Raw genomic sequence first — 12,832 nt, 5'->3', positions numbered from 1 at the left:
ACAATTTGTCTCATGAAACTTCACGGGGAACGGCTGTTGTAACTGGAGCCTCCAGCTGGTTACGTTGGTGATACTCCTGTCACTGTGCACTTCCCACACAAGCCACCTGCGTGAGCTGGAGGGAGGTGTGGCAGGAACCAACATCCCTGTGCATTTCAAGTCCTAGACAGTGGCACCAATCTCAGAAACCCCCAGGCATGCGCTGCTGCTTCTGGCTTACCGTGCTCGTCACCAGAGCCCCACCCCAGTTCTGTGCATCTGTGGGTTTGACAAGCCTGTGTGACGTGTCCCCGCCACTGCAGCAGCAGAGTCGTGCACGGCCCCACATCCCTGTGCTCTGCCCACCCACCCTTCCCCGTCTCCTCGCCCCAGAAACCACCCATCTTTCCACCTTCTCCATAGTTTTGTCTCTGCCAAAGTCGCATAGCTGGAATCATACAGTGTGTCGCCCTTTCAGTTTGGCTCCATCCATTTTTGTTAAGGGTGTAAGGTCTGTGTTTAGATTCATTTTTAGCATCATTTGCTGAAAAAAACTATTTTTCACCCATTATTTACATTTCTTCTTTCGTCCAAGATCAGACTCCGGTGGTGGTCAGTTCTCTGGGTTTGTGCGTCTGCTTCATACTGAGTTGACTACTCTGGGCACGGGAGCTTTTCAAAGCCTTTGTCTGCTTTTTCTACCATCTGTGTCATCCTCTTGTCTATTGCTATTGACTGATTTTTCTTGTAGTTATGGGTCACATTTTTCCTGTTACTTCACATTGCCTATAAGTGTTACAAGGTTCAATGTTCTTTAAAAAATGTTTGAGTTTCTTCCAGCAAGTAATTAATTTACTTTTGGATCAGCCTGGAGTTTGAGGCTGCGCAGACCAGCCCTTACTCTAGCCTGGCCTCACCCATCTTGATGTCCATGAAACACCCCAGGTGTGTATCAAGGCCTCTCTCTCTGGATAGTCAGAACAGAAACGTCTTCCAGTCCTGTGTGAACTCTGAAACTGGAAGGGTTGAATTAGAAAACCTCTAAAACTCCTTTAAAATACTCTTGTCATCATATGAGATGGAGTCTGTGGCCAGGAGAGCAGGAAGCACGTTCCTACAGGAAAATGAGGGAGTGAGGGTAAGAGCCAGCCTGTGGCAACAGAAAAAGGGAGTTGAGTATAAGAGACACTGTGAAAATAAGTAACTAATTAAAGCAGGAATAAAGGAGAGAGAGGGTCCTGGAGGCTATGAGGTTCCGGGTGTCAGGACACTTTGTTCACCTGCTCTCTCCTCGCCTGGGCTCTACTGCTGCTCACACATCTAGTCAGCAGCTTTAAAACACGCCCTCTGATAAATGACAGCTTGGGCTGGGGATCACATAAATATATAACAATACCATTTGCTGTTTAAAATTATTTGAATTTGTCTAAACATGATTATCTTTTTAAAATACCTTTAAAAACAGGAAGCTGACGATAAGCTGCGAGTTTTGGCTGAAATATATTTTCCATGAGAACCCGTTCCATGAAGAACAAGTCCTGACGAAACCTGTCCAGTTTCAGTATCGCCTCGGAATGGTCCACCTCATCTTCCGGAATCTTGTTCAGAATTACATTTTCTATGTCCATCAGAGAACTAGCCTCACTGTCTATAAAATACAAACATGAGGCAGTGATAAAATGCCCAAATATCATCAGTGGGTTCACACATTCTAAAGATTTTAAAAATGACATTTCATCACTTGTACTTGTTTTCCTCCAGTTCACAACTTCAATAAACATTCACTGAATGTCTGTTTAGTACCAAGCACTGCAAGATGCACACATACTATCTCATTCTGCAATCCTTAGCCATCGGAAAAAGTGTCCTGTTTTTCAGAAGATAAGCAATGATAACCTCACGAGGTAATTTGTATCTTTACGTTTTTTAGTTCAAATTGAAACAAGATTACCAGTCTCCAGTCGAAGGCCTGATTTAATGATTGCTTTATAGGAAAATTACACAACTATAATCAATGTTCTATTGCTACAGATTACAGTCACTTAAAACAATACAAATTTATTGTCTCATAGTTCTGCAGGTTAGAGCTCTGACACGGTGGCAGTGAGCTAAAACCGAGAAGTCGAGAGGGCTGTATCCTTTCTGGGGCACTACAGGAGACTCTGTTTTGCTTGACCCTCCACCTTCTGGAGGCCACCTGCAAACCTTCCCTCATCTCCACAGACAGCAGCATCAGTCTCATCTCGCTGACCTCCTGCTGTCGTTACATCTTTTTCCAGACTACAGATGGGAAAGGCTTTCCACTTTTTAGCACTCATACAATTACTTTGAACCCAGTCAGACTGCCCAGGATAATCTCCCCATCTGAAGGCCCCTATCTTAATCACATCTGGGCAATCTCTCCCACCATACAAGGTAACATATTCACAGGTTCTATGGATTGGGATGTGCATAAATTTGGGGGACCATTTTTCTGCCACCCACCCTACTTAGTAAACTCTTACTTTAAAAACTGAATGAAGGGGACTCCTGCTTCCTAATCTTTATAGATTGAAGGAACACTTTTTCCCTATTCCTCTTATGAAATCCAACTACAAACAGTGGACACTGTATAAAAAGCATAAAGAATCTTTGACATGTAGAGAGAAGGAATCCATATTCTTTTTGCCAGATGTATTTCAGACATGACCTTGAGAAGCCCCTGGGAACACCAATGGTACAGACAAAGAAAACCCCAAAACGAAGCCTCCTCTCTCCAAAGGACCAGAAAAGGAGCAAACAGGAAAAAAAAGAAGCTTTCAGATAAGATTCTACTCTAGCCAAACACCACAGGAAAACCACTGCAGCCCTGTCCAGGCTATGAAGGGCACACAGGAGACTTGACCTCCCACTGACCCGGCTGTGACGTGCATCCCAGCCTCCGACCCTACACTGTGTGTTAGATGGGGCCCAGTAGGGAGACCGACGTTTGTCCCCACTAAACATAATAACTGTGCTCCCCTTCCAGTGTCAGTGGAGACAAGTTGGGGAGCCTGCAATCCCACACCCACTTGGAAGTAATAAAGAGTAGTCAGAGACGGACTGGTGAAGGGTCAGAGCTGTCATAACCGCCCAGAGGACGGAGGCCAGTCCCCCCTCTGGTGTCAGCTGAGGCCATGCATGACATGGTGCTCCTGCACCCTCCAGCCCAGAGGTGTCAGTGGAGGTCAGAGTTCCTGTCCCTGCCCAGCAGCACAGAGAACACCCGTCTTCAGACGTCACAGGAGGCTAAGTGGAGAATCTGGACTTTTCCCCCCACCCAGGAACAACGAGGCAGAGACTCTCACTCCTCTGCGGCTAGAACAGTGTCAAACAAAGCCCACTCCGATGGAAAGTTTGAAAAGATCCTGACCCCACAACATAACACCCCAAAGGCCTAGATTTCAACTAAAAACCGCTCATCATACTAAGAGCCAAGAAAACCTCCACTTGAATGAAAAAGAAATCAATGGACATCAATATAAAAATAAGAGAGATGGGAGAATTATCAGACAAAATGTTTAAAGCAAACATCATAAAAACATTTCAACAATGGACGGGCACAGTGGCTGGTGCCTATAATCTCAGCACTCTGGGGGGCAAAGTGGGTGAACTCAGTTCAAGACCACCTGAGCAAGAGTGAGACCCCATCTCTACTAAAAATAGAAAAACTAGCCAGGCGTTGTGGTGAGCACCTGTAGTCCCAGCTACTAAGGAAGCTGAGGCAAGATCTCTTGAGCCCAAGAGTCGGAGGTTGCTATGAGCTAAGAGGATGCCACAGCACTCTACACAGGGTGACAGAATGAGATCCTGTCTAAAAAAAAAAAAAAAAAATGCTTCAACAAGCATTTATGAATACACCTGCAAAAATGAAAAAAAAAGAAAGTATCATCAAAAAAAAAATCCTAGCAAATGAAAAGAACCAAGTAGAAATTTTAAAAGTGAAAACTATAATTACCAAAATTAAAAACTCAATTAATGGAATCACAGCAAAACGGAGGAGACACAGAGGGCAAAATCAGTGAACTTGAAGAAAGAGTAATAGAAATAGCACAGTCTCTTGGGTGGTGTCTGTGGCTTAGTGAGTAGGGCACCAGCCCCATATACCAAGGGTGGCGGGTTCAAACTTGGCCCCAGCCGAACTGCAACAAAAAAATAGCCAAGCATTGTGGTGGGCGCCTGTAGTCCCAGCTACTTGGAAGGCTGAGGCAAGAGAATCGCCTAAGCCCAGGAGTTGGAGGTTGCTGTGAGCTGTGAGCTGTGACGCTGCCACGGCACTCTACCAAGGGTGACAAAGTGAGAATCTGTCTCTAAAAAAGAAAGAAAGAAAGAAATAACACAGTCTCAAAAACAGAGAGAACAGAGTCTGAAAATAAGGTGAACAGAGCCTCAGATACCCGTGAGACAAGGGATCTTGTGCTCCAAGAAGGAGGGTGTGACTGAAAAAGTACTTGAAGAAATTAATAGCTTCTAAATAACTGATAAACTTCTAAAATATGGAAAATTATGGACAGATTCAAAAAATCAAATAAATCTAAAGAAATACTATACACCAAGACACAGCAGAACTTTTTTTTTGCAGTTTTTTGCCTGGGCTGCATTTGAACCTGCCACCTCTGGCATATGGGGCTGGCGCCCTACTCCGTTGAGCTACAGGTGCTGCCCCATACTCAAACTCTTTTTAAAAATAGAGATGGGCTCTTGCTCTGTTGCCCAGGCTGGAATGCACTGGCTTGATTACAGGACACTGCAGCCTCGGACTCCTGGGCTCAAGTGATCCTCCTGCCTCAGCCTCCCAAGTAGCTGGGAGTACAAGCATGTACCACCACACAAGGGTAACTTTTAAATGTTTTTTTGTAGAGATGAGGTTTTGTTGTGTGGTGCCCTTTTATAAAAAGAACACTTAACAAAATTGGTGTAGAAGGGACGTACCTCAAAATTACAAAGGCCGTATGTGACAAACCCACAGGCAGCATCGTAGTGAATGGGGGAAAGGTGAAAGCATTTCCCTTTAGAACTGGAACCGGACAAGGCTGCCCAACAACAAAAACAAACAAATGGAGGCTGATCAAATTAAAACGTTTCTGCACAGCCAAGGACACAATCAATAGAGTGACAGACCACCCACAGAGCAGGAGAAGATACTTTATGCTGGACATTCGGTAAAGGGCTGGTAACCAGAATCCACCAAGAACTGATGCAAATCAGAGCGGAGAAATCAAACGATCAAAAGCAAAAGACAGGAAGGGAAACTTTTCCCACGAAGGTGGCCAACAAACACATGAATAAATAGATGCTCAGTGTTTCTAATCATCAGGGAATGCAAATGAAAGCACACAGAGATATCACCTAATGCCAGTGAGAATGGCTCATGTCAGAAAGTCCCAAAGCAACAGATGCCAGCGGCCTGTGGAGAAAGGAACACTCACACTCAACACTGCTGAGGGGCTGCGGCCTGCACAGCCTCTACGGAAAGCAGTACGGAGACGCCTCAGAGAACTAAGGGAGACCTACCAGCAACTCACTGCTGCGTATTCGCCTAAAGGAAAAAAAAGACATTTTTTAAAGAAAAGCATTTGCAGAGACTTTACATCTTTTGTATTAACCTGGATGAAGCTGAAACACATTCTTCTTAGTAAAGTCTAACAAGAATGGAGAAACAAGAATCCCATGTGCTCAGTACTAATATGAAGACAGTAGACTTTGATACACACCTACATAAGAGAAAAACTTAGTTCTATTCAAGTTGGGGTGTAATGGGGGAGAAGGGAGGGGGGTTGGGAGGGGGATGCTCCCACTTAATGGGCACAATGTAGGGGTACACAGCACACCTTTTGGGTGCGGGACACAACTACCACAGGGATTCTACCTAACAAATGCAAACACTGTAACCTAGCTGCTTATACCCTCACATTAACTTGAAATTTTAAAAAATAAAAATTAAAAACAAAAAACTCATTTGCCCTTGAATGTTCACAGCAGCACAGTCACAAGTGCCCGTCAACACCCGAGTGGACTGTAAAAGGTGGTATATGTGTACCACGCACTTCTACTCAGCCGTAAAGAGAAACGGTGATCTGGTATTTTTTTTAACAGCCTGAGACCGTTCTTCTAAGTGAAGTGCTGCAAGAATGGAAAAAGGAGCAGCACCCGTGTTCCACGCTAACCTGGAGCCAGTCAAGACCCAGGCGCACACGGGTGGGTGCAGCCCAATGGGGACCGAGGGGGTGGGGGGAGAGGGCTCGTTCAATCCCAGCTGACGGACGCGATGCACACCTTCTGGATGAAGGGCACACTTACAGCTTTGACCTGAAACAGACACAAGCAAATTATGAAACCAAAACGGAGGTACCCCTGTAACTTTCTGAAATAAAAAAAAAATGCAAAAGGAGCCTTTGTTGTTACTGTATCTCTGTTTTCAGTGGCCACATAAGTAGTGTATATTCTTTTTCTTACAAATTATCTAATCTAAACAAAGGGAGAATAAAATGATGGAACCTGCATGTGCGGATGAAGCTTGGGAGCAAGTTAAGTAGCACTACAGAGACAGAAACTCTGCAAACTCTTGACAGGTATCCAATAAAAAAATGAATTTGTCAAGTGAGTCTAAGACGGTGTGAAAGAACACTGGTGCTGCTTCAGAGTTGGAGTCACACTTCCATGGTCCATCAGAAAGAAAACATTGAACTGCAAAAAAAAAATTTGTTAAAAATGTCCCAAGAAAACCATTAAAAAACCTGGAGCAAATGCAATCTGTCTTTTCTCGAGTGCTACCTGGCGGCCTCTGGTCCCGGTCCTTAGGGTGTCCACCAGCCCTGCCTGGCTCCATTGAAGGCTTTTTGGCTGATGAACACAGAAGTTCCAGAGCATTGTAAGAATCATACAAATCCCAGGCTGTAGACATTATGCCTAAAGAGAGAAAAAAAAAAGCAAAGATTACTACTTTAAACCAAATTCCAATGCTTTTGCTTTATACGTAACTACTCATAACAAAATTTAAAATAATATCCACTGTTGCCAGGCATGGTGACCTGTGTCAGCAATCCCAGCTCTTGTGAGGCTGAGGAGGGAGGACCACTTAGGCTAGAGGGTTGCTGGAGGCCAGTTCAGGGCAGCAGGGTGCCACAGTCATGCCTGAGAATAGCACTGCACTGCAGCAACACGGTGAGACCCCACCTCTAAAAAATTGTTTTAATTTTTAAAAAAGAATATCTACTGTTTATTTTTTAAGAACGCTATCATCAATAATAATATAATCTTACAGTAATGCCAGAGGTTAATAAAAATGACAAAAAAATAAAACATGAAGATACCTCGAGATCATTAGTCATCACACCATTAGCATCTACAGACACTCTGACAATGTTTTGGGGTCCTTGCCGCCCTCTCTGATGCCTGCTGGTGCAACACGATCTCACATCTGCTGTTGTAGGACTGCCTTGCTGACATCCACCTCAACAACTGCCAATAACAGACTTTTCACGTTTCCTTACTTACAGTCAACATAGTATATGTTAAACTCAACAGATAGTTTATTTGCAAGCATAGTGTTCCATTTTATCAAGTAAAATTTGCTATATAATTATTACATGAAAAGATTGTACTTTCTGAGTAAATGATAGATGCTGATCTCAAGAAACATGTAGTCTGGTCATTATCTTCTCTTTTAAAACATGAGTTTAAGTTAGTTAAATGTGTTCAGATCATCAAATATAAAAATGGTCTCCAAACATAAATGGGCAATGTCATTTATCTTTAAATAATATTTTTAAAAGCTCCTGACCTCTTTCACTGCTGATTTATAATGCCATGCAGCAGTTATTTTAACAGTCATCATTTAATGATATGTCCTTGCATGCTGAATTTGCCAAACTTGCAGTTAAAGGGTGGTGATCTGACAAAGAATTCTTTTCCTTAAAAATCAAAATAGAATCTGGATCTAATAACTACAGCTACTTCATTACCACAACTAATGGTATTAGTTATTTTCCTAATATAAAATGTGGGTGCTCTCAGGAGAGTAGAATGTTAACTCAGGTTTCTTAACATTTCCATCTTAATGAACTTAATACACTTAACAAAGTTATTGGCAGAATACTCAGTATATTTTGCCAAATTGAAAAGAGTATAATGTCCATGCTCATGAAGAGATCTTAGAAAGAAATTATATCTTCGAATATTTAATTACCTTTTGTTTTCTTCCCTTGAACTGAAAGTTTAGTTAATTTGAGCATACAGGAATATATTGTTACATGGCCACTAATAAAATAATTGCTATGTAAATAAATGTACATATTATAAGTAATGTAAGATATTTGGGTTTCTTATTTGAAAATAACAAATGACTGCTAGTTTTACGTTTGTTCATTTGTAAAGAGAATCTCTAATTCATCAAATTGTATGAATCAAATATCTGCCATTTTGTATACAAATTATACCTCAATGAAGCTGTTAGGAAAAGTGAGTAATAAATAATGGACATGATTTCCCAATTTTATAATTAAATACTATTAAAGAATGCATACTTTAACTGGTAGCAGAAAAAGGTATTCCAAATTACACTTGTTTAGCATTTCTAAGTTTAAAATATGTGTTGAATAGTTTATAAAAGGCAAGAAATGCAGATGCTGACAGCTGGAGATTGGGCATAAGAGGTGTGGGCAGGACACCGGCGGCATCTGCTACACCAGAAGAAACACTAAAAAACCAGGGTGATGGTCCAAGTAAAAGTCAGGAGAGTAGATGCTTCAGTTAGAGGCGGCTAGAAGAGAGAGGTCATGCCAGCAGTGTTGGGGGCGGGGGAGCTTCTACGCAACAGAAATGTTAGATTTCTTCTCTTTTCTTCTTCTTTTTTCTTTTTGAGGCAGGATCTCCCTCTGTAGCCCGGGCTGGATTGCAGCGGCACCATCATAGTTCGCTGCAGCCTCAGACTCCTGAGCTCAAGAAATGCTCTTGCCTTTGTCTCCCAAGAAGCTGGGACTACAGGTGCACGCTACCACACCCAGATAATTTTTTTTTTTGTAGAGACAGGTCTTGCTATGTTGCTCAGGCTGGTCTCCAACTCTGGGCCATGTGCGACCTTCTCTCCTGCCTTGGCCTCCCAAAGTGCTGCAGTTACAGGTGTGGGCCACCTTGTCCACCTGACTTCTTGTTCTGGCTGGCGAGAACATGGAATTAAATCTTTCCTTACGACATATAAATATTTTTATTTGTGTGTGAGAAGAAAGCAAGACAGAGATAAACGTTTCTGCTGGGACAGATTTCACAATAAAGATCTTTTAAAGTAATGAGAGTTTATAGTAAAGAACTTTGATACAGACCAAGTAAATATTAAGGGCTTATGGATTCATAGAAACATACCTCTTCCCTGCCTGATTTTAGACCGAAAGATGCGGGAATGAGAGAAATAGAGATCAAAATGTTATCTTTAATAACTGATAAGGCTAATTGAAAAGCAAAGCCTTACAACTGCAGCTGAGATTATAGGGAAGAGTCACCAACCCACTGTAACTGGCATAGCCATCTTATAGTTGTAAGATTTCCTGGGCAGAGATGAGAACATTCCAGAACGCAAACTTTCTGCAAGTCGGCAGACCTAGCAGAAAGGGACTCAGCCAGAAATGACCGCACCACACTCTCCCTCCAAGTTATTCACTTCTCTGTCCTGAGGAAGGAGTGGTAACTTAGCTGAAGTTCCTTTTATACAAGCTCACAAAAAATAAGGGTAAGTTCCCTTGACAGTATTCACATGATAATTTACGATAAAGGTGGTATTTCAAATAATTGAGCTTCCTTAACTTATCTAAGGAGGCACACTTGAAAGGAAATGAGGAGCTGAATTAAGAATGGTGACAGCAGGCTAGATACAGAGACGCATTTGCACAGATTCCTAAGTACTCCGTCCTCAGCATGGAAGGGTTAGGGTTAGGGTTAGTGGTATAAGGTCGGTGAGCACCTAGGGGACGACGTGAAGGCACCAGTCTCCAGTCACACAACTCTACTGGAATTGCCTGCCTGCTGTGCTTGGGGCACAGCTGGAACCCCTGAATCCCGAGGCTTTCACCACTATCCTTCCAAGAATTGCCACCATCTCACTATTATTATGATATTAATAATTGACTATTCTTATGCATTTAATTTGAGATACATTTGGACTATGTGGTCAAATCCCCACATACTCCACATATGGGCGCACACAGATCACCAGTACAATCTGGACAAGCAGTTGTAAATCGGATGAGACGGGGCAGCTCTACAGTACTTGTCACACTCAGGTCTGTCTCTTCACATATTTCTCCCCTTAGTAAAATTTAGTGTTTTGACTATTTTCCAGAGTTCTGACAAAGTTCATGGGCACAGTTTCTGCTCAATGCCAAGGGCGTTTCTGTGGAGGGAGGTGTAGTGGGGAGGCCCTGCTGGACGTGTGGTGGGGACGACCTGCTCTGCCGTTTCTGCTACATCATCCTGGAACTCCTGTTTTTTACAGTTGATTCTCTTGAGGTATCTAAGCAGATGTTAATGTCACCTATGAATAACTTGGTTTTCTCTTTACACATATTAATATTCCGTATCTATCTTTGTCTTATAGAAATGGCTGGAATTGCCCAAACAGTGGTAAATCACGGCAGTGATGCCATTTTCTGGTTCTTATATTTACTAAATCATAGAAGTTATTATTTCCAGCAGTTCACCTTTAAGGGAGAAGTTTGCTCTTTATTCCAGACATTTTATCAACAAGAAGCTGGGTGTGGTGGCTTGCGCCTGTAATCCCAGCTTCGTGGGCAGCTGAGGCAGGAGGAGGATCACAGTCTGGTCCTTTCTCTTTTTTTAATTTAGAGATGGGATCTTTGCTCTGTCACCAGGCTGTAGTGCAGTGATACAATCATAGCTCACTATAACCCCAAACGTCTGGGCCCAAGAGATCATGCTGCCTCAGCCTTTTGCATAGCTGGGACTGTAAGCATGGACCACCATGCCCACTATTTTTTTCTTTTTTTTGTAGAGACAGGGTCTTGCTATGTTGCCCAGGCTTATCTCGAGTCCCTGGCCTTAAGTGATCCTCCCTCCTTAACCACCCAAAGTGGTGGGATTACGGGCATGAGTCACACCGCACCCTGCCAACATCAGTTTCCATACATGTTTCACGAACACTTAAAAAGTATAAAATTCTGTGACACAGCACGACTAAAAATCAAGACTGATAATTATCTTATTCAAATCTTCCTTATCTTTACTACTTGTTAACTCATTTGTCAAATTCTGAAAGCAACAGATCACAGTACTCTGCTGCTGTGGGAGTCGGTTCAATCATTTTTGTTTTTGATTTATTGTTTCAGCATTTTACTGCTGGTTGCTGGACTCCTGGGACACACACTAAACACAGCGGTCTGCCCAGAGGAGCGAGCGGGCGGGCACCTTTGTCCTCCATCACGATCCTGTCGCACTGCACGTCCTTGTGCTTCGGAGCCCCGTTAAACGTCTGCATCATCCTCTCCACGTACAGGTCGTTGCCGGCTCTGTTCTTACACAGGGTGTCGTATTTCTTGTTTCTCTGGCTGTAAAATATAAAGTATACTCTATTCACTCATCAGATTATCACCGCACAGACCATCCACAGTCCTCTGCATCTACAGCTAAGCTTTGTTATTTGTTTATTCTTATCCATAATGACTTGTTTCTTTAATGGTTTGATGTATTTTTACCAAATCCAATCTGAGGGAATGTTACAAGTCTAAGTGGATTATGTGTTACTCCAGACATCTGTGTTTTTGGGGTAGAGTAGCCAGAAGACCTTCCTGCTCTAAGACCACTCCAGATAATTACGCTCTGGGCTTAGTAAAGGAATCTCTCAGCTTTCTCGGTTTGGGGGAGGGGGAAACTCAAGACTTACCACTGGTCTCCAGATTCATGTACTAAAATCAACATTTGTCCTCAGCATCTCTCTCTCTCACTGATTTTAGATCAGTTGTCAATCCTGCTTTTTTTTTTTCCTTTCTTTTTTTGGTCCTAGGAGCTTTCCTTTACTTATGAGCTTTTAAAAGTATAAAATTCTCAATCCAATTGTATTCTATTTATAATCTAAATAATTTCATATTTTATATTTTAGAAGATAAAGCCCTAAAATTATTTTAATGATAGACTTTTTACCACTAGGAAGCATACTTAAACAATATTTGAGGCAAAATCATCTGAGTAACTATTAATAATCTATGTTCAGTAGCTCTATTAATTTCAGACAGAGCAAACTTTAGAGCACAAAAAATCATTAGGGATAAAAAGGGGCATTACAACATGATAAAGGCGTCGATTCTCTAAGAAAACGTAATGTCTGCATATTCTGTAGCATCATAAAAAAAAGGAAGAAAACACAACAACCTTTAATGTGTGTGCACGTAACAGCATCAGAACTAACAGGGCGGCGCCTGGGGCTCAAAGGAGTAGGGCGCCAGCCCCGTATGCCGGAGGTGGTGGGTTCAAAACCGAAAAACAAACAAAAAACTAACGACCAATTTTCATTCATTAATAAAGAAAAATAGAAAACTGCTCTAACATAGTAAATTCATTTCTTTCCCCATATTTCCCTTCTTAAGTTTTAAATATGAAAATACCAGTTTTCTTTTTAAATGGAAAATAATTTATAGATGTATAAAAATAACTAAAGCCAGCTCGGCGCCTGTGGCTCAAGTGGCTAAGGCTCCAGCCATGTACACCCAAGGTGGCGGGTTCGAATCCCCAGCCCAGGCCCGCCAAACAACAATAATGGCTGCAACCAAAAAATAGCCGGGCGTTGTGGCGGGTGCCTGTGGTCCCAGCTACTTGGGAGGCAGAGGCAGGA

The 12,832-nt window shown here is 42.4% G+C and overlaps 1 protein-coding gene across 1 annotated transcript in view; it reads right to left on the bottom strand.

Moving 5' to 3' along the window:
* The window catches only part of WDR78 (WD repeat domain 78), a 58,523-nt gene that overhangs the window by 17,431 nt on the left and 28,260 nt on the right, over window positions 1-12,832 (bottom strand). Inside the window, exons 6-8 of the mRNA XM_012801639.2 lie at window positions 11,413-11,552; window positions 6,754-6,906; window positions 1,433-1,627 (exon numbers count right to left, since the gene is read on the bottom strand). Coding sequence (XP_012657093.1) covers window positions 1,433-1,627; window positions 6,754-6,906; window positions 11,413-11,552 — 488 coding nt within the window. The remainder of the gene's footprint in view (window positions 1-1,432; window positions 1,628-6,753; window positions 6,907-11,412; window positions 11,553-12,832) is intronic.

This window comes from Otolemur garnettii, unplaced genomic scaffold (assembly GCF_000181295.1).
Source record: "Otolemur garnettii isolate 467f Iridium unplaced genomic scaffold, OtoGar3 scaffold00010, whole genome shotgun sequence".
Lineage (NCBI taxonomy): Eukaryota > Metazoa > Chordata > Mammalia > Primates > Galagidae > Otolemur > Otolemur garnettii.
Note: the sequence above shows the minus strand (reverse complement) of the source record. Positions and strands in the feature narration are given on the sequence as shown.